Source organism: Arvicanthis niloticus, chromosome 5 (genome assembly GCF_011762505.2).
Source record: "Arvicanthis niloticus isolate mArvNil1 chromosome 5, mArvNil1.pat.X, whole genome shotgun sequence".
Lineage (NCBI taxonomy): Eukaryota > Metazoa > Chordata > Mammalia > Rodentia > Muridae > Arvicanthis > Arvicanthis niloticus.
The window spans coordinates 4,146,367-4,168,955 of record NC_047662.1 but is presented as its reverse complement, the minus strand read 5'-3'; the positions used below and the strand labels follow the sequence as shown (position 1 = coordinate 4,168,955).

The window sequence follows — 22,589 nt, the reverse complement described above, 5'->3', positions numbered from 1 at the left end:
CCATATACATAAATAAGTAAATGAAATATACTTTTTAAAAAGACAGGTTTCACAAAAATCCTTTCGTGATAGGAAAGGGACGTGTTTGGCAAAACCTGAGCTCTCAGGGGCCATTGGGCTCGGTGGCACATGCTACCAAGTCTGTCAGTCTGAGTTTGGTCCCTGTACACATACTGCCAGCTGACATGCAAGGACTAGAGAGATTGCTCAGAGGTTACAAGCACTCCCTGGGGTCAGTTCCACATCCACATGGTAACTCTGGTTTTGTGGCACCAGAGGCGCACATGAAACACATATATGCAGGCAAACACCACGCATATAAAAATGAAGGCTAAGCTGGGCAGTGGTGGCACATGCCTTTAATCCCAGCACTTGGGAGGCAGAGGCAGGTGGATTTCTGAGTTTGAGGCCAGCCTGGTCTACAGAGTGAGTTCCAGGACAGCCAGAGCTACACAGAGAAACCCTGTCTCGAAAAAAAAAAAAAAAAATATATATATATATATATATATATATATATATATAGGCTAAAAACCGTTTTTAAGCAAATAAGTAAAATGCAAGTAACTCTTGATCAACAAAACAGCAAAGGCTTGCACCTAGCCCCAGGATCCTCCTGTTGGTGACTCTGTGACTCTGGCTTCCCCACCACAGATGGACGTGTACTGTTTCCTGTTCACTGACCTACTCTTGGTGACCAAGGCCGTGAAGAAGGCAGAGAGAACTAAGGTCATCAGGCCACCACTCCTGGTGGACAAGATCGTGTGCCGGGAGCTTCGGGACCCTGGTAAGGAATTCTGGCCCCCTGCTCCTGGTCACGGGGTCCGCCATGGGCAGGGGCCAATGCTAACTCGGCCTTTCCGTGCCCAGGTTCCTTCCTCCTCATCTACCTGAATGAATTCCACAGTGCCGTGGGGGCCTACACATTCCAGGCCAGCAGCCAGGCCTTGTGCCGGAGCTGGGTGGACACTATTTACAATGCACAGGTGAGAGGGCAGGGTGTCACACCGTCTAGGGGCAGATGGGTCTTTTGCTCACCGCTCCTGTGTGTGCTCCCTCAACCTGCAGAACCAACTGCAGCAGCTGCGTGCTCAGCTCTGTGCACAGGAGCATCCAGGCAGCCAGCACCTACAGAGCCTGGAAGAGGAGGAGGATGAGCAAGAGGAGGAGGGTGAAGAGAGTGGTACCTCAGCTGCCAGCTCTCCCACCATCCTTAGAAAGAGCAGCAACAGCCTCAGCTCTGAACACCGGTATGTTTGCCCAAGACGGCTTGGTAAGCTTAGTCCTGGGGCCTATAACCCCAGGACTTCAGAGTTGAGGCAGGAAGATTACCTCAAATTTATGCCAGCATGGGCAACAAAATAACAACTTGTTTCAACAAAGGAAAAAAAAAAAAAAAAAGAATGAAGGGAGGGACTTGTGGTGGGGGTGGGCCAGGAGGGGGGACAGTGATTGGGATGTAAAGTGAATAAATAAATTAGGTAGACAAATGGGGGGAGGCGGAGAGGAAGAAGAAAGACAAACAAGCAGACATATAACCTACCCAGCAAGGTATGTGGCTGTAATCTCATTCCAGAATTTGAGAGGCAGAGGCAGAAGGATTGCCAAATGTTTGAAGCCTGACTGGTCTCTGTAGTGAGCTCCATGACTACATACCCAGACCAGGCCACACACAGAAAATAAAAACATTCAGCAGAGCCCATCAGGACAAGTCCCATAGACCAGGGCATCCGGCTCAGGACACAGATAGGGATTGCTCTCTGAATGGTGGAATGGTGTGAACCCAGTGGGAGTGTCGGGATAGCTCTGTCTCCTGCTAGGGTCCTGTCATGGAGGGCTCCATTCCACTTGGCTGTCTGCAGACCGTGCACAGGTGTCACAGGTCAGGAAAGGGTACTGATGTCTGGCTACAGGGACTGGCAGGTCTGAGCTCTGAGCTGCTGGGGCTCCAGGCTGCTTTAGGCTTTTAGATCTGGTTTTCTGACTCTCCTTCTGTCCCCCACAGTGCCTCAGATGGCTCCACTGAGACGCTGGCCATGGTTGTGGTAGAGCCTGGGGAGACACTGTCTTCCCCCGAGTTTGACCGAGGTCCTTTCAGCTCCCAGTCAGACGAGACCTCTCTTAGCAACACGACTTCATCCATCACCCCCACCAGCGAGCTGCTGCCCCTGGGCCCTGTGGATGGCCGCTCTTGCTCCATGGACTCCGCCTATGGGACCCTGTCCCCCACTTCCCTTCAAGACTTTGTGGCTCCACACCCTGTGGTCGAGCCTGTGCCTGTGCCTCAGACCCCTTCACTCCCACCCTCACCCCGCCTCCGCCGCCGTACTCCAGTCCAGCTGCTCCCTCGCCTGCCCCACCTGCTCAAGTCCAAATCTGAGGCTAGCCTCCTGCAGTTACTGTCAGGAACTGCCACCTGTGTTGTGCCCCCGGCTCCTAGTCGCAGCCTGTCAGAACTGTGCCTGATCACTATGGCTCCTGGGGTTAGGACTCAGAGCTCCCTTCAGGAAGGTGGGCCTGGCTGGAATGGCTCAGGTGGGTGTGGCCCCTGCCATGGCCCACAGTTGTCAGAGTCTGAGAACAGACCCAGCCCCATGACTGGGGGACTTGTAGATTCTGCCAGAAGTAGGTGCAGAGAGATGCCTTCTGGGACTGTGCCCAGGGTGCAGCCTGAGCCTCCCTCAGGGATCTCCGCCCAACACAGGAAGCTGACCCTGGCCCAGCTCTACCGGATCAGGACCACCCTGCTGCTTAATTCCACGCTCACTGCCTCGTGAGTGGCCTGCCTGGGGGAGGGACAAATGACTCTGATGGCTTGGGTAGCAACAGCCATGTCTGCCAAGTATCATTCTTTGGAGGTTGGACTGGGAAAAAGAGCTTTAGACCCACTCTAGTGGTGGTGGTGGGGTATCTCTAGCACATCAAAGTGAAGGGGAGAGAGGACCATGGTGGAGGGGAGAGTTTAGCTAGAACCATCTTGCGACTGCCACCAGCCAAGGATGGACTTTCTCCCCACCCCTTGCAGGGAGGTGTGAGCAGGAGACCCCTAAGGGTGCCACTGATTAAGGGACAGCAGAGAGCCCTGCCTTCTGGGGATACAGGACCTGCTTCACTGCTGCCTCCTGTATGTGGGGACCAAGGAGACCCCCAAGGGTACCACGGCCTGAGGACAGCAGAGAGACTGCCTCCCCTCCCGGAGATCACAGCACCTGCTCTGCTGCCGCTTGTCCCTATGCGGGTATGCCAGGCAGGATGGTTACCAATCACCTCAAGGCCAATTTGCACTATGCTAGACTGGATGGAATGGAGAAGGGCCCCGGAGAGTTCCAGGCTTTGGCTGTAAATGCTCTGCCCCCTTGCTGAGGTGGCCACCTTTGTCCTCTGCTCTTGACATTGCCAGCCCTGATCCTCTGGGCTGGGCTCACAGACTCTCACTGCCACCCTCGTTTGGACTCATGAAATGAGTCCCTATCCCTCCTGGTCATGCTGGCCTCCGAGGCGCGGGCTGGGCTCTGTCAAGCTGCGTATTTATTGAGTTTGGCTCCTCTATAAAGACTTGTATATACTCTGGAAAGAGTCCTGTGCTTCTGGAACCCCCTCTGTTCCCGCGGGCTGGGCTGGGGGATGCGAGTCTTGCCAGCTGTAATGGGGCCCCTGGAAGATAAAGGCCGACATCTCAAGACCAGGCTTGCTTCCTGCCACAGACGGGAGGCTATTAATTGGAACCTCCAGGAAATAACTTCCTTGGCCGTGCCCTTGCTGAATCTAATAGACTCTTAGGATCTAGAGGGTATTCTTTAGAACTCAAAGCTCGTCCATCCTGGCACCGGTACCCAGCTATTCTGGAAGATGTGGGTCTCCTACCTAGATTGCCTTACCCTATCCCAAATACTTGAGGCCCAGAGAAAAGTCACTTGCTCTGGACTCTAAGCAGTGGTTCTCCGGGCTGGAGCTAGACCCAGGGTGGGATCAGGATGCAGCTTTGCAGGCTTCCAGTATGCAGTGTGCGCCACACCGACGACGAGGGTCTCCTAGTAGAAGGGCATATTCCCTCTGCTTCGGCACAGTGGCAGACCCAACCCTGGCCATCCCCTGAGAGGAGCTGTTCTGGATGGCGCGGGCGGGCGGACGGGCGGGCGGGCAGGCTCTAGGAACATAGGGGCTGGGCTAGTGGGGAAGCCCCGCGCTACACGACCAGAGCGGGAATCCCAGGGCCGAGGCGGTACAGACCGCAATGGAGCCACGGCCGCGGGGCTGTGTGGTGGAGGTGAGTGGGGTCGCGGGAGGCCAAGAAACAGTCCAGAACCTGACCTGTAGTCCTGGAGCCAAGCCTCGTGGGGAGGGTCTGGGGGAGCCTCCCTGCGGGCTGGGTTGCTTTCACCGGCGACCTAGTTAGAGGCTCGGGCGCGCCCTTCCGCTGAGAGGAAGCACAGGCTCCTGGGGTCTGGGGGCCTCACTTCTCAGAAGGCATGGCTGGGGGCAGGGTGGCCGAGTCTCACTAGGTGGAGGGGAAATGGGCAAAAGACTGGCAAGGGGCCTCCCCTGCTGTTCATAAGCTGGTTTTGAAGACAGGGAGAGGGAAGCTGGTCCCACTCCCCTAACCCTGTTCTGCCCAAGAGCCTGAGAAGTGGGTTTACTTGGGCAAATGCTAGGGCTTCAGGAATGGAGGAGGTGCCTAGGAGGGAGAGGTCACCTCCTGGGGCAGCCACACCAGAGTCAGCTGCACATGTTCTCCAGCCTCTGCTCCTACTGCTGCTGGTGCTGCTGCTGCTTGGTGGCCAGGGCCAGGGCGGCACATCTGGCAGGTGTGACTGTGTCAGTGAGTCACAGAAGAGGTATGGCCCGTTCTGTTGCAGGGGCTGCCCAAAGGGTAAGTGGCTGGAAGGGTAAAAGGGGGTGAGGCACGGAAAAGGAGGGTAGGCTGAGTGAGGGTCAGAGAGGGTGAGACAGGCTGGGGATGGGGGTCCAGGGAGGCTGGGTGAGAAGGAAGGGCCAGAGATAGGAATGGAGGAAAAGCAAAGTGCAGGCAGGAAGGTCCCAGAGTAGTTGACTCTAACCCTTACCTGTGTTCCATAGGACACTACATGAAGGCCCCCTGCACAGAACCCTGTGGGGACTCCACCTGCCTTCCCTGTCCCCCGGGCACCTTCTTGACCAGAGATGGCCACTTTAGGACTGACTGTACCCGCTGCCAAGTCTGTGATGAAGAGGGTAAGGGGATGGCTGCCCAGAGCTCAGGGGACAGGCTCTTGAAGACAGGCCATGGCCATGGCGTTTCAGGTTGTCTTGGATGGGCGGCCTCTGTGTTCAGTCCATCACATATTGAGCCCTCCTTTCCCCTGTGGCCTTCCTGTCTCCACGTGCCTTGGCCTCTGGTCACCCATGTGCAGCTTAAATAACCCATGGGGCTAGCCAGTGCTGCTCTCTCAGGGAGGTTGCCTCCTCCTTTGTGGCAGTCAGTAGCTCTGACACGTCCATGGTCCATGTTCCCACATTCCTGCACAGCCCTTCAAGTGACCCTTGGGAATTGCTCGGCAGAGTCAGACACCCACTGTGGCTGCCAGTCAGGCTGGTGTGTTGACTGCTCCACTGAGCCGTGTGGGAAAAGCTCACCTTTCTCTTGTGTCCAATGCCCAGACTATGAGGCTACAACGTCGCCCCGTGAGTACTCTATGCTGGGCTGTCTGCCTCTGAGGCTTTCTCTTTCAGCTCCTTTCTCTGCTGTCCTGACACAAACTGCCTTTTGGTCTGCAGGGCCCTGCCCGCCTGGCTTCTATATACATGGCAATGGCTGCACGTCCTGTCCCACGTAACTTACTGGCTTGTGCTGGACCGGAGGGAGGGGAGGCTGGGAGCAGGGTGGAGACTTGGGGAATGGGCGCCACAGGTTTAGAGGCAGGAAAGATGTGAGTGGGGCAGCTTGGCTCTGCCATGGAAAGGGCAGGGTGTTTCAGGCAAGCAGAATGGTAACGGGTTATTTGGATACGTAATGGGCCATATATTTTCTTACCCCTTCCACTCCCATATTTAGCGTAGGTTCTTTTATTTGCTTACGCTGATAGGGCTTTGAAACTTCGGCTAAGACTGAATTTGCTGCTAGCCCTTGGCAAGCTGAGAGATTTCAGGTTTACCCTCTGAATATGGGGGTGTTAGGATGTTCTTCCCAGGGCTTCAAGAAGGGGAAGGGATACCCCCAAGCCCTTGAGTACCTGCTGCTTCCCAGACACTGACTCTAGGTGCAAGGATGACTACCCAGGACCTAAAGACAGAATGGTGATGGTTATTAGTGACCCAAGTGACTTTTCAGCGATACTTAGGGAATGTTCTGGGGCAGGATAGAAGTCCACCCCTTACAAGATGGAGAAGGTATCAGGCAGAGGAGCCTTCAGCCTGGCCTTCCTCCTTTGCAGGAGCTTCAGCAGCCTTTGCCCTGAGGCCTGCACTGCTGTCTGTGGCTGGAAGCAGAGTAGGTGATGACACTGGGGGATAAGGCTGGGGTGAGCCAGTGTGGGGCGGGGTGGCCGCTAGCCTGCTCTCACCAGGTATTGTTTTGTCAGTGTTTTGGGTCCAGGTGCTTCTAGGGGCCTTGTTTCTTCTTGGGGCTATCTTGATCTGTGCATATTGTCGATGGCAGCCTTGTAAGCCTGTGGTCACTGGTAAGTCCATACATGTACTACATGTATGCATTACAAAGAGGCCTGGGGTAAGGATGGGTGCTCTAGAGCCCCCGTAACTTGATGCAGAAGGGGGAACTGAGGGAAGCAGCGTGAGGGGTAAAAGAAGTCAAGAGGTGCTGGACTAGCACTTGCCTGGGTGCTGACTGACCCCTCTCTGTCCCCATTAGCAGACACGGCTGGGACGGAGACCCTGGCTTCCTCGCCACAGGTAATTATCTCAGTCCTGGGAAGAATTCTGGCTCTCAGAAACGAGGAGAGTTACAATCTCCTGTGCTCAGCGTGATTGCTAGCACAGACAGGGTGTGTGTGTGTGTGCGCGTGCCTGTGGGAGATAATTCTGCTGCCTGAGCCAGGGAATGTTCAGCCAGGGAATGTCCACCCCTAGCCAAAGACCAGCAAAGGGGCCTTTCTAGACACACGTGACTGACTTGGTGCCTCCCATCTTCCAGATTAGCCATCTCTCAGCTTCTGACAGTGCCCACACCCTTCTGACACCCCTGAACAGTACTGGGAAAGTCTGCACCACCGTCCAGTTGGTAGGCAACAACTGGACCCCTGGTTTATCCCAGACTCAGGAGGTAGTCTGCCAGCAGGCCTCACAACCTTGGGATCAGCTGCCAAACAGAACTCTTGGTAAGGGAGCATAATGGTTTAGACTTGACCCTGTCTTTCCAAGTCTAAGGTGGGACACTGTTGTTTCACGGTCGACTTCTATCCTCATGGGTGGTAACTGTCCTGCCCAAAGAGATCCATTAGGTCCTCTGTTGGAAAGTATCCTCACATCTCTAACCCCACCTCAGGCCCTCTGGCATCTCCGCTCCCGCCAGCGCCCCCTGCAGGCTCTCCGGCTGCTGTGCTCCAGCCTGGCCCGCAGCTCTACGACGTGATGGATGCGGTCCCAGCACGACGGTGGAAGGAGTTCGTGCGCACGCTGGGGCTGCGGGAGGCAGAAATCGAGGCCGTGGAGGTGGAGATCTGCCGCTTCCGAGACCAGCAGTATGAGATGCTCAAGCGCTGGCGTCAGCAGCAGCCTGCAGGCCTGGGTGCCATCTATGCGGCCCTGGAGCGCATGGGGCTGGAAGGCTGTGCGGAGGACCTGCGCAGCCGCCTGCAGCGCGGCCCGTGATGTGAGGTCCGTCAGCCACTTTGACACTCTAGTGACCCTTGAAGGAACCTTAAGTATTGTTACTTATGCATGTAGACATTTTATGTCACTTACTAACCCTGTGGTCCTGCGTAGCAGGGCTGGCTGTCTCACCCTTGCTCACCTGCAGCACGGAACTCCAACTAAGGGAAGTGTCATGGAGAAATACCAGAAGGGGCCAAGTGATTGGTTGCTCAGCTGTAAAGTAGCCCAAGTTTGGACTTGGTATTAAATTTCGTAAGAAAAGCAGCTGTTTGGTGTTTCAGTTGGGGTTGGGGGTGTTAAGTGGCACACTGGTTCTCTTTGTTTCCCCAGGCTTTGAGTGGGTTGGGGGGTCCTGACGCCTCGGGAACTGAGGCACCACAGTGGAACTCGGTGTCCTCCTGGGCTCCCACACCAGCCCTTTCCGTGCCCGCCACTACACAGTGGCTTCAGGAGAAAGTCACTAGGACGGCGAGAGTGAATGAGAGCCACAGTTGGCGGATAGAGGTTTAATGGGGGAAGGAAGGGGGTGGGGGATAGGGTGAGGAGCGGGTACAGTTGCAGGCTCCCTGGCCCTCCACTTACACCACTGGGGCAGTGAAAGGGTCAGGGGAGCTAAGGTCCTGGCTGGGGACTCGGAAGGCTTAATTGGGGAAGGGGTGGGATGTAAAGGTGGGGCCCCTCAGGAGCGACAGCTCCGCCCCAACAGGCAAGTTTCATCCTTTCTGGTAAACAAATGACTGAGAGGAAACCCTCGCTGGGGATGAGAAACGCAGCGACTTTGGCCAGCACAGATCTGGGTCGTGGAGGGAGGAAAACCCCTTCCCCGAGCTCGGGGTCTGCCTCCACCCAGGATGCGCCGGCAATGTGGGTTCCGGGCTGCGGGGGAGGGGGCTGCAGCAGGGCATGCGCCCTGCAGGAAAAGTCACCACCCACGAGGCTGGGGCAGCTCAGGCTGGGTCAGTGAACATGCAAATATATGTAAGTGAGTATGCAAATGAGCAGCATATTTCTTTCTTTCTTTCTTTTTTTTTTTTTTTTTTTTTTCTTTTTGCGTCAGCAGCTTGGGCACTTTTTCCAGGCGACAGCAGGGGTTCGCGAGAGCACTCCAGCAGCAGGGTTGGGGATGTGGGGCCAGGGAGGGGAATAGGGAGGGTTCCGGCAGGCACCGAAGGGAAGGGCTGCAAGGCTCCCAGCCCTTCCGCACCAACCTGACAGGATGGGGCAGGGGCTGGGGGCCGCTCCCCATCTCTCAGAACTTAAAAGGCTACACACAAGAGGCCGAGACTCCTATTACTTAGGGATCTCCCCCTTCTTCAAGATGACCTGTCGCTGCCAGGGCGCGAGCTTGGCCTCGTCGTAGCCTAGTGTCCGCAGCTTCTCCGACTGTTCTTTCGCCTTCTGTATTTCCTCCAGCTTTTGCCGCTCCTCCTCTTTTCTGTTTATGGGCGGCAAAACTCAGAGATGCCTGGGCCAGATACTGGGGCAGCCCAGACCCCGGGATGGCAATGGGAAGGATGGAGGGCGGGAGCTAATGAGGATAGGGCCTACACTGTCTAGGACCCAGGGCTCCCATGTCATCATATTGGAGTTAGAGGGATACTCAGAGGAGGCTGAAATTGGATTATTTTCTACAAGAATGTTACTGGAAAGAGGTGCTGGTCATTAGGTGGCCCCGTGCGAGGATTGAATGTTACAGAGTTCACGGGATCCATGACAGGAGCCCTGTCATTGGAGACAGGACCTGAATTGTTAGGAAGCTGTCAATCTAAATGTCCAGGGAATAGGGTTGAGGTGCTGGGGGGGATCTCATTACTAGGGGACAGGCCATCGAGTAGCTAGGGACAGGTGCTCTGGACATAAGGCTAGGGACTGGGGGTGTAGCTCTGTGGCAGAGTGCTTGCCTACAATACTCAAGATTTGAGTCCCAGCTCTGAAAAAGCATAAGGGCAGATAGATAGATATGCTCCGTGCACGGGGTTGTCACTAATCCTATCTGGTTATGGAACAATCAAAATGTGCAAATTGGTGTGCACATGATATTCTGAAAACTAAATTTTTTTAAGGAAAGAAACACACACACCCTATATATATATATGAAGGGGTCTTGCTGTATTGCAGGCTAGCTTCAAGCTTGCCGTGTTGACAGGGCCAACTTTGAACTGATCCTCCTATGTGCTGGAATTACACACTGGGGCCACGACTGCAGGGGTTTGGTTTTGGTTCCTTTGTCTTCAATTTCATTTAGTTGAATGTGTGTGGGTGTCTTGCCTGCATGCACGTCTATACACCACATATGTGCCTGGTGCCTAAGGAGGCCAAGGAGGCTATTGAATCCTTGAGAGCTGGAGTTACAGATGGATGGGAGCCGCCTGTGGCTCCTGGGAGTTGAACCTTAGTCCTCTGGAAGAGCAGTGTGTGTTTAACCACAAAGCCAACTTTCTAGTCCCAGGACTCCACATTTTTGCAACAATGGAGACTGAACCCAGGGCTCCCAGCATGCCGGGTGAGCATCCTACAGACTGAGCTATATCCTTAGCGCTCATCAGTAACATTCACACTGCAATGCTGAAATAATAGTTTTCTTTTCCTTTCTTTTTTTGGTTTTTCGAGACAGGGTTTCTCTGTGTAGCCCTGGCTGTCCTGGAACTCACTCTGTAGACCAGGCTGGCCTCGAACTCAGAAATCCACCTGCCTCTGCCTCCCAAGTGCTGGGATTAAAGGCCTGCACCACCACCGCCCGGCGAAATAATAGTTTTCATACACAGGGTTAAAGGTATTAAGATTAAATTTACCTATATCTTTTCAAATTTTTTTCAGTGTGGCTATTACAAAATTTAAAATTACATATGTGGGCATGCTATATTTCTACCTATGACAGCACTAGGCTAGACTCATGTGTACAGAAATTAAGTTGAAAGGGACACATGGATGATGGAGCTTATTGGTCCTGAACTGTCCTTGGGGCTAGAGAGATGACTCGGCTGTGAAGATTGTGTATTACTCCTCCAGAAGACACAAGTTCGATTCCCAGCACCCACATTGGGTAGCTCATAACCATTTATAACTCAGCTCCAGGATCTGATACCTCTGACCTCCTCAGGCACCTACACTCATATGCTGCTGTACACACACACACACACACACACACACACACACACACACACAATTTAAAAAGGAAAAAAATTCCAGTACCGTAGGATAGAAAGGATAAGGGTTGTTTGTTTGTTTTGAGATGAGTTCACATGTAGGTCAGGTTAACTGTGAGGTGACTGTGAGCCAAGGATGATTTTGAACTCCTAATCCTCCTGCCTGTACCTACCAAGGGGACTTCTAAGGATGTGCTAACCAACTCGGTGAAATGCTAGGCTACGAGGACATGGGGTCTAGGTAACTTAAGAATGTAATCAGAGCATTACAGCTATGAAGGACGGGTGCTAAATAATTAAGGGTCTTGTGTCATTGGGAGCTGAAAGGTTATGGTACCAGGTCTGAAGTAATGGGCTGCTTGAAGAAGCAAGGGGACAAGCCTCTGGGGCTGGGTGTAGGAAGAGGTGGCAGGTTTGAACCAGGACCATACTTACCGCTTCTGTTCCCTGCAAAGAGAAAGACACAGTGTTAGATGGCCTCACACCCTCCGGAGAATGTCAAGACATGATGCCAAGCCTTCTCCACCACTCACTTCTCCTCCTCCAGCTTCTTCCGAAGAATGTCTCGTCTCCAGGCAGGCAGGCTGGCCAGCCGGGCCTCCTCCTCTTCCTCCTAAAATACAACCACAGCTTCAGGACCAGCTTGGCCAGAGATTCCCAGGTTGGAGGCAGGCAAATCCAACCCAGGGGATGTGGAGAATTCAGGGACAGACTATAGATGCATTTGCAAGAAAAGACCCTTTTTCATGGCCTCCTATGGTGCAATCTGATAATGGTGCTTGGTGAGGGCCTGTGTAGACAGGGCCTCCTGCTCCCCAGTGACCCCAACCAGTTTGTACAGGTGGAGCCACATAGATCAGAAGAGGTAAAAAGGAAGACAGAAAAGTAGCTGGATCCTGATTTCCCACAAGGCAGGTGCCTAGCTGGCCCCAGATCTGTCTCCCTGCATTTCTAGGCAGACTTGTGCCACATACTTGGGCAGCTCAGGAAGGCCCAGGCTGCCTCTGGCTCCCCTGTAGAGGACCTGCTGGCCCACACTTGCTCCTTTCTTAGTGGCACAGAGAGGTTTCACAACTATGGGTGCTATAATGACATGGGGAGAGGGGTACCAACACAGCCTATAACAGTGTTTTTATTCCTTCCACATTACAGAAGAGGAGGGGGGCTCTGTGCATATCCCACACCACACAGAACACTGCACAGGTGGCCACGGAAGTAGCAAAACCCAGAGATGGAGAGATAGAACCCCACTTCTTCAGGGAACCCAGCGTCCCTTAGCTCAGAATGCTTCTGCTGTCTGGCTTCACAGAGAGAAAGACCTAACTTGCCCCCTCCAGACTTACAAACGCCTTCCTCCCTCCTAAGGACCTCAAAGGTTCCAAAGAAGCAAACTTCTTGAAACCCTACTTCGTTCTGTCTGATTCTGGCCTCTAGATGCCAGACAGGCATCCTAGGCACAAAACTAAACTTTAAATTTGCTATCAGATGTCAAAGAGTTCTGCCTCCTTCTCCTTCCAAAAGGAGAAGCTTCGGTCAATATAACGGCAAATGGCCTCATTACTGAATTCGCCCATCTCAGACACCAGCTCCAGGGGCTCTTCAGTTGGGGGTTCTGAACTAGGCAGGTCTGAGGTTGGGGGAGGGGTAGCGGGAGGCAGTGGCGGCGGCGCAGGGGTTGGGTCCTCTGATTGGTCCTCCGGCGGGTCCTGTGATGGAGCGGATTCTTCGGTGGGCTCCTTCTCTGTTTCCTCTCTCTCCTCTTTTTCTTCTTCCTCCCCTTTCTTCTCCCTGTCTTTCTCTTCCTCTCTCTTCTCCTCTTCTTCCTCCAGTTTTTCCTTCTCTTCCTTCTCCTCTTCCTCCTCCTCTCCCTCCTGGTTTTGTTGCTTCGCCTCCTCTTCCTCCTCCTCTTGTGTCTCTTCTGGAGCCGGCTCAGACTCCGGGCTGTCTCCGAAGAATTGGCGCCTGAGGTCTTCAAAGCCATCGTCCCAGCTACGCGTGCCGGCCTCCACCTCCTCAAGCACTGCACGGTGGAACTGGCGGATAAGCTCCCACGGGTGGCTGCCCAGACGGTCGAACATCTCGTAGCACAGCAGGTGACGGAATTTCCGTTCCTCTCGGCTCAGACCCATCTCCAGCAGTTGGAAGTAGCCTAACATGAAAAGATCCAGGGTGAGACTGTCGTAACTCCGCGGAGCGCCACCTTCGAGTGGTGGCAGGAAGTGCTCGGGCCAGTACAGACCATGTGTAAGCTCTGCGCCCGGTGCCTGGCGCGCCGGCACCTGCCTTAGCAGGCTCCTCCAGTGGCCCAGCAGTTTGCCCACCACCTGTCGCTGCTTTAGCAGCTGTAGCAGCCGCTCTTCGGGGCCACTGTCCGAATCCTCATCTGTTGGTTGCTGCTGGAGAATGTCTTCTGCTTCTGGGAGGGGACCGGCGCCGGAGGCCACAACCCGGGGCAGCAGTCTGCGCAGGCGCGCTTGGGCATGACGCCCGGGTCCTTGGAAGGTCCACTTGCGCCAGTGCTCCAGGAAGAGGTAGACGATGCGCTCCTTGCGCATGTCGATGTAATCCTGGACGCCAGGCAGCTCTGTGGAGAGCGGCGGCCTGCTAGCTAATTGCTCAGGCTCCGGAAGAGCTTCCTCCTGGTGCCATGGCTCCGATGAGTCCCAAGTGTCCAGGGGCTCCTCTGTAGCCCAGAGGCCATTGGCGATAGCGGCTCTCGGCTCACTAGAACCGATTGTCACGTAGTCCTCCTCGAGAATAGGCTCCCGGTCCGGGGTGCTGGTGGGCTGAGGGAGATTGCGGCGCAGGCTCTGTGTGGGCGCTGAGCCCTGGGCGCGCCGTTCGTACGCGGCGCGGAGGTCCTGTACCGAGACGCCACATTCGAGGATCTCCCGTGCCACCGCTTCCCGGCACCAGCTGAGCGAATGAGAACGCCCCAAACAGAGTGGTCCAGGCCTTGAGGGTGCGTCTGGCAGCGGCGCCAGCGGTTGGCCAGTGTCTGCAGCTAGCAGCTCCGCCAGATGCGCGGGCCGGCCGCCCAGCGCGGCCAGCAGCGTGGCCATGCTCTTGAGCAGCGTGGAGATCTTGCTGCACCAGGCAGGCAGGTTGGGCGCGTGGCCGTGCATGCGGCGTGGGTCGACGGTGAAGCGCGGAGCCGACAAGGCGGCCGAAATCGGTAGCAGCTGCTCCAACTCCAGTTCTAGCTGTTCCAGGCGAGCCTCCAGTTTCTTTGCCTTGTGCAGCACCTGCAAGTTCTCAATTTGCTGTTCGATGCGGAGGATATCGGCCTCAGTCATGAGTTCGCCAAAAGGCCCCAGGATGGCGTTGTGTTCGCGGGAGTACCTCCAGCCCTCCGGGGGGTAGCAACAGGAGCTGGCAGCGGTTAGCTAATGCGGGGAAGACAAAAGAGGGGAGGGGGCGCGTCTCCCTCTGGCCCAGCTCCCGCAGCAGAGCCGGCGACCTTTTGCTAGTCCTGGGTGGTGTAATGGCTCCGTTGGGCGGCGTTAACAAGGATTGGCCGCCTGGCTGGCGGAGAGATTGTACTGCAGTAAGGCTTCGGCTCCCGACTTTGAGCAGTGGTCACTTTGGTTGCTGGTAGAGGGCACTGGATGGGGCTTCGGTGCTGCCTGAGGCAGGGAAAGCAGGCCTGCAGACCGGGTCTCCACGCCCCGCTTGGTCGCTCATTACACCACCCAAAGAACATGCGAAAGGCGTTGAAGCTGAGAGAGGCACAGATGCCTTCCCCTAACTGACCCACGGCCTGCTATTTCCAAGCTAGACCCCAGTGCTCCTCTCCTGTCACCAGATCACAGAGCCTTTTTCAGGCTTTCTGTGGTCCAGGTCCGCCCTAGTCCAGTGGTCAGTGTTTCACATGCCCAGATGAAAGTCCTCCCTTCCTCCCTCTTCCCCATCCCTCTCTTTCCTCCTCCTCCTCCTCCTCCTCCTCCTCCTCCTCCTCCTCCTCCTCCTCCTCTCGTAGAGACTGAAGTTACAGTTGACCACACTTTCCCAATGAACTACACCCAGCATGCTTAGGGGCCTAATCCCTTCCAGGCAGCTAGCCCAAACATGTATCCACTAGCCACCACGCTCTCCAGTGTCACCCCGAGACACATCCACTGTGACTTCCCGACTAACCCATCCTTCCCGCTGCAGCCGCCTCTCTCCTCACCCCACACTCTTCCTAATCCACTCCTGTGTGTCTCCCATTCCCATCTCACCCTGGGCTGCCACATCACCCCCCCCCCCCAACCCATAACTCAACTGGTTGGTTAATTGGTGCCTCAGTCTGCTGTGTTCCTGACTCACCCAGTGTCTTCTAAAGCTCAATTTTCTGTTTCCCCAAGTTGTCAGTGTCACATCGTAGGGACACTTACGTGTTCACACACACACACACACACACACACACACACACACCCTCCACAGCAACCTTGAGAGCAGGCTTTGGTACATGCATTGTGAACCCTCAGAGGAAACAACCTCAGTACACAGTACTTGGCAGTCGGGGAACATCCCTTGAATGACCAAATCATCTTACAGATGGAAATTAAGGCTGAGCAAGTCTCAGCAGCAGGACCAGACGGAGCTCAAGGAAGTCTGGATGCAAAGAAGGCTTCTTCTGGCCACTCGGTGTGGATCCACCCAGGAACTTATTAGAAACGTAGAGTCTCAACCTTTGACCCCGAAGCACAATATGCTCTTTAATAAGGCCCCTAGTGACCTGAAGGCACATTCGAGCTTGATAAACACTGACAGCTCACTCCAAGGGAACCACTAAAGGACTGAGACCAGTATAGGTAGGGTGGCCTATATTCCTGCTTTTCTCCAAGGTTAGTGGACTTTGCTAGAAGTCAAAGGGTCAACAGAGGCTGAGAGGTGACATGGGAAACAGGCTGCAGGCTCTAAGTGCAGACCCCAGGGCTGTCTAGGAAGCCCTGCCCACCCACCTTCCTCCGTTGCTCCTCCTCCTCCTGCATCTTCTGCTGCAGCTTTCGGACCATCACCTGGCGCTTCCACTCAGGGATGGGCCGGCCCTGCTCATCAAGTGTGGGGATGAGGGCCTCCACATCCAGATGTACTCCTGGTGCGGGGGTGGCAGGCGGTGCCGGCACTACGCTGCCATTGAGCAGTGGCTGAGGCCCAGAGGCTGGTGGGGTGGGGCTCCGAGCCCGAGATGGCGCAGGTGACACCGGAGGCTGCGGTGACTCAGGCTGCCGGGAGAAGCGGTAGTGCTGAGCACTGGGCAGGCACTGGGAGCCCGGGCGGGGCACCCGGCCAGTGCCTACCTGGGAGGCTGGCTGCCCACTGCCGGAGAACACTGTGGTCAGCCCCTTGCTCTGCGGTGTCGGCTTCAGGCTCTTGCCTGCCTTTATCTCAGCCAGCAGCTCTGAGTTATCACCCGTCGGGGACATCATGTTGAAAGATTTGGTGCCTGTCCACAGAAGAAGGTGTCCTCAGTTGCGGGAAGGGCACCATTCACGTTTCCCTCCTGCCCCCAAGGTCCCCTCTCCAAACCAGATGGGTGGGGCCCACCTTTGGGCCCAGAGGAAGCTCTCCAGATCCAGGGATACTGAAGGTAGCTTTCAGGGCACCCAAAGGTGGGCCATCAGCTCCCAGTCCATGGTGACCCCACCAAGTCTTACTCACTGGGCGTACGGCCTCCACTTAGAGGCCCCTGGGAGTTCATGGTGGCTCTTGGGCCAGCCCTGGGGACTCCAGCAGATGTCTGCCCACCATCAACTGTCCAGCTCCAAAGCACGGACCAGCTAGCCACCCAACCTTTGTCCCAGGTTTTCTGGCTCAGCCCCACTAGGGCGGAGTCTCTCTATGGCCCTCTCCCTTCATCAGCAAAGCCAGTGACCCTTGGACTGAGCCAGCTGGAGCCTCCAAGGCCATAAGACTCAGGACCCTGGCGTGCCACCCAGCTGGACCCTCCCTAGTCCCACACCCACAGACAGACAGCAGACATACTGACTGCAAGCGGAGTGTGCATTTATGGCAAAGCAACTGTGTGGCCCTGGGGGACCTTGGAAGGAGGAGCTTACTGAGGACATGGGAGGGAGCACAGGAAGAAGGGCCAGGCGAGGCATGCAAATACCTGGGCAGAGTTTGCATTTTTCAGCAGGGCTGGTGGAGGTGAATGGATGTCGGAGGAGCTCTTGGGGAGGACCATGGTGCCCCAGATCCGGGCAGGAATAAAGTTAGACTAAAGGCCCTTAGATACCAGGGCTGGTGATCCATAGCACATCCCAAAGAGGACAGTGTGCAGCGGCTCGTTAACTTAAGCAAAACTGGAAACCAGGCACTGGATGCTGTGATGCGTGGGTGGGTGCTCACGGTATTAGGTCCTCTCATCTGCTTGCCCCTAGCAAGCCCTTTCCTCAGTCCCAGGCCCATTCTGCCTCCTTTTCTGGGCAAGCCACCTCCCCCACCCCTCGCCTCAGCCTCAGCCGTGAGCCCGCAAGCCAGGGCAGCTACTCACTCTTCCTGTGTCTCAGGACTCTCACTTCTAGGAATGGAGAGGAGAGAATTGACAGAGAAGTTAGAGGAAGGGGGGGTTGGGGGTGAATCAGGGACAGCAAGAGGGCCAGGGAGGGCGGGAGGGGGAGAAGAGGGGTGGAGCTCTCCTGCCCTTGTGACCCTGGCTCAGGCCACTCTGGGGCCCCACAAGGGTGGTCCATCCAGAACTCTAAGGGAGGCCATTTTGACCCTGGGGTTGGCTGGAGCAGCCGGAATCTATTTTCCTTTTGTCCCTAGTATGGTCTGCAGAGGAAGGAGAATTCTGTCAAGCTGGGGTTGGACTGAGAAGAGCTTTCTAGAGGCTCAGCCAGGGTGGGCACGCTACCACAGGCTCCATAGGAGCTGCTCTTGGTCTGGTCAGAGAAACGAAGCTTAGGCTGGAACCTCGAGTTTGGATGGGAGAATCAGAACCTTCCAGGATCCCTGGCAGAAAGCACAGTGTCCAACACTCCAGCTCTCCAGTTTAACTTGTAAGCAAGGATGCGAAGCCCAGTAGTGGAGAGTGGGCCTAGCATGCTCGAGGGGCGCACCCACGCGCACACACTAAGAAAAGGAAGGTGTGATGAGTTGCTGGGACTTGGTCTTACTCTGCCAAGCACAGCTGACCAGTAAGAGTCCTGTCAAGGCTGAGAAAAGCTCAGGGGGTGTGCTTAGCTCGAAGGAAAAGGACTTGGAGGTTAGAAAAAGACTGAAGATACAGGGCACAGGAAAAAAGGAGCACTCAGTCCCTCCCGCAAGTTGCTCAGAAATACCAGCCACCAGAGGCGGGAGGCTCGCCCTAGTTAAAAAAAGAGAAGGCCCAGAGAGGACAGGTGCCTCGCCAAAAGCCACACTCAGACCAGTCCTGCCGTGGGACTGAAGCAACTCAAAACTTTCTTCCCCTTATCATCAACAGGGTATAGTCTGGAAAAAAAAAATAGCCCGGAAGAAGGAAGAAGGACCAGGGGCGTCGCAGCTGGGGAGGGGGCGGTCTCTAGTTTCCCTCCCCCTTTACAGCTGGCGCCGCCCCCACCCCGCATCCCGCCCCTACTCACTGCCAGTAGAAGACGAGGAACGACGCTGCCCGCAGGCTGCGCCCGCGCCCTCGCTGGGCAGGGGTGGGGCGGGTGGCGGCGAACTCAGGGCCTCGGGCAGCGGCGGCGGCGGCGGCGGTGGCGGCGGCAGCTCCCTGGATGCTTTGGAGTCCGCTGAGCAGCCGTTGTGCACGTGGTTCCCGGGGAGCAGCGCCGCCTGCGGGGGAGCAGAGGGGCCGGAGAGTGAGGAGCGTGAAACAGGGCTCGATCCCGAGCAGCCCGCTGGTGCGGGCTGGTGGACACGCACCTCCTCGCTGTGGGCCATGCCCGGGCGTCCGGCCAGCGGCTCCCCCGGGCTGCGGCCCAGCTGGCGGTAGTAGTCCCCCGTGCTGGGCTGTTTACTGAACGAGCGCTGTTTGCGGTCGGAGTCCTGCCTGCGCAGTCCCGTGTTGTGCCTGCGCAGCTCCGCGTCCTGCTTGAACAGCAGCTCCGAATCCTGCCTGTGTAGCCCCGAGTCCTCCTGCCTGTGTAACCCCGAGTGGCGGTCGCCGGAGCTCGGCTGAGGGAAGACAGTGGTGGATGATGCTCTGGGCCCGGGAGCCCCTTGCGCTTCCCTCCCTGCTCTTTGCCTGGGGGGCTCGCGGCCAGCGGTCGTCGGGGGGCCGCAGCTGGCCGCGTCCCTGGGGCCCTCAGTTCTCCGTGCAAGATGGGGCAGGGGGCGAGGGGGACCTTGGCGAAAGGGGCCGGCTCACAGGGAGGGGTCTGGGTTAGGGCCAAGGGCACCGGGGGCCCTACTGAGGCCAGAAGGGGCGGACCCAAGGGCGGGGTGGCCCAGCCTGGACGCCAGGGGGAGCCTGCGCTGGAACAGCTCCCACTTAGCCCGCCTCGAGGGCTCGGCTGCACCCTACTAGCTGCTCCCCAAGCGGCGTGTGAGCGCACGAGGCGTCTAGAAGCCTTTCTGGCGGGGGTCGTGGCCTGGAGGGGTCCCTGTCTAGAGCTGGTACCCAGGGACGCTTCTGTTTGCTCATGGGGCCCACAGCCTGGGGCAGCTCCTACCTGCGGCTGTTCCGGTGGCCCCCGCTGTGCACCTGGCGGCGGGGGCGGCACGGACCCGACACCTGCGTTACCTGATCCTTCCTCTCAGGTTACAGCCCGGCCCGCACGCTGCCCGCCTATGAGCTCAGTCGGCCTGACATCACCCAGGGTCCGCCAATCCCAGGCTTAACCCCCAAGCAGGCAGGGATGTCACGGAGCCCCACCGCTCTGCCACCGGCCAGGGGCGGCTCCGCCCCCTGCACTTCTTTTCCCACTCGTCCTGAGTACCCTACCTTCATCCTCCCCGCCCTCACTCCTTTGCCCAGACCGCAAGAGGGCCTGACCTCGGACAGTGAAACTGTTCATTTTTGTCCACCCACCCCTCCATCCAGGTCGCGCCCTGGCCTTTCCCTCCCGCATCTGGAACCCATCGCTAACCATGTAAACGACACCACACCCGGGCCCAGGCCTCAAGTTTCAAGTGTGGCCGGGTGGGCTCGGGTGACAAAACCACTTCTCGCTCCGTTGCTCCCCGCTAAGGCCTGCACTGGGCGAGGGAGAAGAGGGGTTGTGGCCAAAGACCAAATGACAGGTGGGGGCTGTCCCCTCACCCAGACCTACGCTCGTGCGTCTCTACTGTGGCCTCAGACCCTCTGTCCCCACTGGACAAGGTTCACGTGACAGGAAACATGACACGCCGGATTTGTTTTCTGGGTCAGCCAGCCCCCTCGGCACCCACTAGAGCAACAGAGGTGTACACCCCTCAACCCAGTTCTAACCGACAGTTTAGTCACCCACGCCTGAGGGGGGAAAGGGAAGGGACGAAACTGCACACAAAGGACCCTTTGTGGAGCCTATTAGTGCCTGTACTTCTGCATGAACACACCACAGAGGGGCATGGGGAAGTCCTGGCACTTGGGCCTAGTGGTGGGGAGTGGGCAGGACTTGGGCAAACCCCATAAGCCTCGAAAGCAGGGATGGTCTCTACCACTCCTACAATTTCGATCTGGCTTGCTTTCTCTCCTCCAGATTGGGGGAAAAAAATCTGGCAGAGCTTGATGCACGAAAGGGCAGTAAAAGGGTGGTGCAGAGTCCCGTGAAGGCTGTCCCTCCCATACCGCCTCCGCCTCGTGGCCTTGTGACCTGGCTCACCTGTGCAAACTGATCGCTCAGCTCCACCTTGGGGTGGCATTCCTTGGGCTGGGGAGAGAATTGCAAGGTCTGGCCTTTGGCAAGACTTTATGGGTTTGCCACCCTACACCTGTCCACCTGTGGTCCTGGGTTGTCCCCCCACACCTCTCCCTCTGAAGAGCCTTGCTTGGGTCTCCCTGCTATCACATCTGACCCTCCTCTGTTCCCCAGCTTTAGCCCAAAGTCCAAAGGCCTCAGATGTTCTAGTCCCTCACATTGGTCCACCCCTTCCAAAGGGTTTCCTCCTTCTTAGATGCAAGCTCCTTCCCCCCCCCCCCCCCCCCCCCCCCCCGGTTATGGAGAGAGAGGGGAGTTAGCATTGGAGAAAACCTTTTTTATATCCCAGGGAAAGGCGGGCCAGCCTCAGCCTCTCCCCCCCTAACTAGGGGGCCGACAGAGAGCAGCAACTCAATGTCTTCACTGCTGTCCGGTCCTCACATCAAGTCAAACTCCCAGAAAGCTTCACCTGAGGAAGACACCTCAGGTACCACTTTCCTTTCCTTTTGTTACTTGGTTTTGGAGAGGGTCTCTCCTCTGTGTAGCCCTGGCTGTCCTGGAACTCACTCTGTAGAGCAAGCTGGTTTTGCCTCTACCTCCCCAGATTAAGGGTGTGGGCCACCATGACCTGGCTCAAGCATCCTTCGTAGGGTGCTTTTCTCTACCCGAGTCCTGCACTGTAAGTATATCTGCATGCCTTTTCTGCTAACTCCACGATAGCCCTGACACTGCAGGATGTGCCACAGCTCCTCAGAAGCCTATCTGAGTCTGGGTTCCTTCAACCTCAACTCCTTAGAGCTGACTATAATGGTGACCTTGTCCCTACACCATCTCCAGTGGTCAGCGGACCTTGCTAGGGCCTTCAGTTCTCTATTTATTTTTTGAGACAGGGTTTCTCTGTGTAGCCCTGGCTGTCCTGGAACTCACTCTGTAGACCAGGCTGGCCTCGAACTCAGAAATCTGCCTGCCTCTGCCTCCCAAGTGCTGGGATTAAAGTCATGTGCCACCACTGCCTGGGACCTTCAGTTCTCAAACTTACCCTGGGCCCAGGAAGCCCCATTTATGACCACAAGTCAACCAGGCCAGTTCCTCATCAGCCCGGTCCCCAGTCAGCCCAGCCCACTGTTAGCCAACAGGGCGAGCTTTCTACCTACCTCCTTCTTGAATGAATCCACCTCCACGTGGCGAAGCTTGTTCTTGGTCTGCATGTAAATGTTATCCAAATGCAGCCCCACAGGGGGATTGGGAGCTGGGTAGCCTGGTGGAGGTGGGGGCTGCTGCGTGCTTGGGGGTGGTGGTGGCGGCGGCGGAGGAAAGCTTGGTGGTGGTGGTGGTGGCGGCGGCGGTGGCGGTGGAGGCTTCCCTAACTTGCCCCGAGGCAAGCTTGGCTCTGGGTTCAGCATGTCCATGTAACTCTGTAAGTCTGCAGCTCTTGCACCTGGAACACCTGGAACACCTGGAACCCCTGGAACCCCTGCGGGGGCTGGGGGTGGGGAGGCAGAAGAACAAACAGAATATTTAAGTTTGCTGACTGTACCCTAGATCCAAGCTGTCTCAACTGCTTATCCAGCAGGAAGGCAAACTGGGGCTACTGCTTGGTATGTCTTGCTGTGGCTTCCCCAGTAGACAGGAGGATGACACTCTCAGGTTTCAAGGGGACACTTTATGAAGTTTTGGTTTCCAGGGTCCTGGGGAGCAGGACCACCTGGCAGGGGCCAGGCAGGGCCGCAGTCTGGATGGCTACACTCAGGCAGCTCTGCACGCCCCCTGGTGGTGGGAAACAGACACTGCAGGTGGTTGGACTTGTGTTCAGGGTGTGGTCAGTGTGTGCACACATGCCTGGCTCTGTGTGCCGGCTTTTGTTATGTGTGTCTTTAACTCTGTC

The 22,589-nt window shown here is 56.5% G+C and overlaps 4 protein-coding genes across 20 annotated transcripts in view; 2 read left to right on the top strand and 2 right to left on the bottom strand.

Moving 5' to 3' along the window:
* Plekhg5 (pleckstrin homology and RhoGEF domain containing G5) overlaps window positions 1-3,574 on the top strand; it is a 42,916-nt gene extending 39,342 nt beyond the window's left edge. For 5 of the 8 annotated variants that reach the window (XM_076933661.1, XM_076933656.1, XM_034503270.2 and 2 more), the window contains 5 exons: window positions 652-784; window positions 868-983; window positions 1,066-1,247; window positions 2,003-2,770; window positions 3,023-3,574. In XM_076933661.1, coding sequence (XP_076789776.1) covers window positions 652-784; window positions 868-983; window positions 1,066-1,247; window positions 2,003-2,770; window positions 3,023-3,032 — 1,209 coding nt within the window. In that variant the 3' untranslated portion in view covers window positions 3,033-3,574. Of the gene's footprint in view, window positions 1-651; window positions 785-867; window positions 984-1,065; window positions 1,248-2,002; window positions 2,775-3,022 lie in introns of those variants that run through there. The other 3 variants (XM_076933657.1, XM_076933660.1, XM_076933663.1) reach the window with 2 other exon arrangements.
* Window positions 3,575-3,723: 149 nt separating this feature from the next.
* On the top strand, window positions 3,724-8,067 carry Tnfrsf25 (TNF receptor superfamily member 25). Of its 6 annotated transcripts, none has more exons than XM_034501711.2 (9): window positions 3,724-4,867; window positions 5,074-5,208; window positions 5,503-5,658; window positions 5,752-5,806; window positions 6,408-6,463; window positions 6,555-6,653; window positions 6,842-6,882; window positions 7,124-7,307; window positions 7,475-8,067. In XM_034501711.2, exons 1-9 carry the CDS (start codon window positions 4,660-4,662, stop codon window positions 7,798-7,800), a joined length of 1,260 nt encoding a protein of 419 aa, XP_034357602.1. In that variant the 5' UTR covers window positions 3,724-4,659; the 3' UTR covers window positions 7,801-8,067. The 6 variants fall into 6 exon arrangements, with proteins under 6 accessions (XP_034357602.1, XP_076789787.1, XP_076789789.1 ...); XM_076933672.1 differs by having other exon boundaries at window positions 5,503-5,806; window positions 7,475-7,806; window positions 7,918-8,067; XM_076933674.1 differs by lacking the exon at window positions 5,752-5,806 and having other exon boundaries at window positions 6,408-6,467.
* Window positions 8,068-8,294: 227 nt separating this feature from the next.
* Espn (espin) overlaps window positions 8,295-22,589 on the bottom strand; it is a 32,960-nt gene continuing 18,665 nt past the window's right edge. Inside the window, exons 7-15 of one of the 5 annotated variants that reach the window (XM_076933666.1) lie at window positions 21,859-22,187; window positions 20,669-20,716; window positions 18,789-19,040; window positions 18,503-18,698; window positions 16,235-16,380; window positions 15,896-16,159; window positions 11,483-11,562; window positions 11,385-11,396; window positions 8,295-9,238 (exon numbers count right to left, since the gene is read on the bottom strand). In XM_076933666.1, coding sequence (XP_076789781.1) covers window positions 9,094-9,238; window positions 11,385-11,396; window positions 11,483-11,562; window positions 15,896-16,159; window positions 16,235-16,380; window positions 18,503-18,698; window positions 18,789-19,040; window positions 20,669-20,716; window positions 21,859-22,187 — 1,472 coding nt within the window. In that variant the 3' untranslated portion in view covers window positions 8,295-9,093. Of the gene's footprint in view, window positions 9,239-11,384; window positions 11,397-11,482; window positions 11,563-15,895; window positions 16,381-16,595; window positions 17,414-18,502; window positions 18,699-18,788; window positions 19,041-20,668; window positions 20,717-21,858; window positions 22,188-22,589 lie in introns of those variants that run through there. The other 4 variants (XM_076933667.1, XM_076933664.1, XM_076933665.1 and 1 more) reach the window with 4 other exon arrangements.
* Window positions 11,483-14,905, bottom strand: LOC143442266 (espin-like protein). Its single transcript, XM_076933670.1, has one exon. It carries the CDS (start codon window positions 14,243-14,245, stop codon window positions 12,431-12,433), a length of 1,815 nt encoding a protein of 604 aa, XP_076789785.1. The 5' UTR covers window positions 14,246-14,905; the 3' UTR covers window positions 11,483-12,430.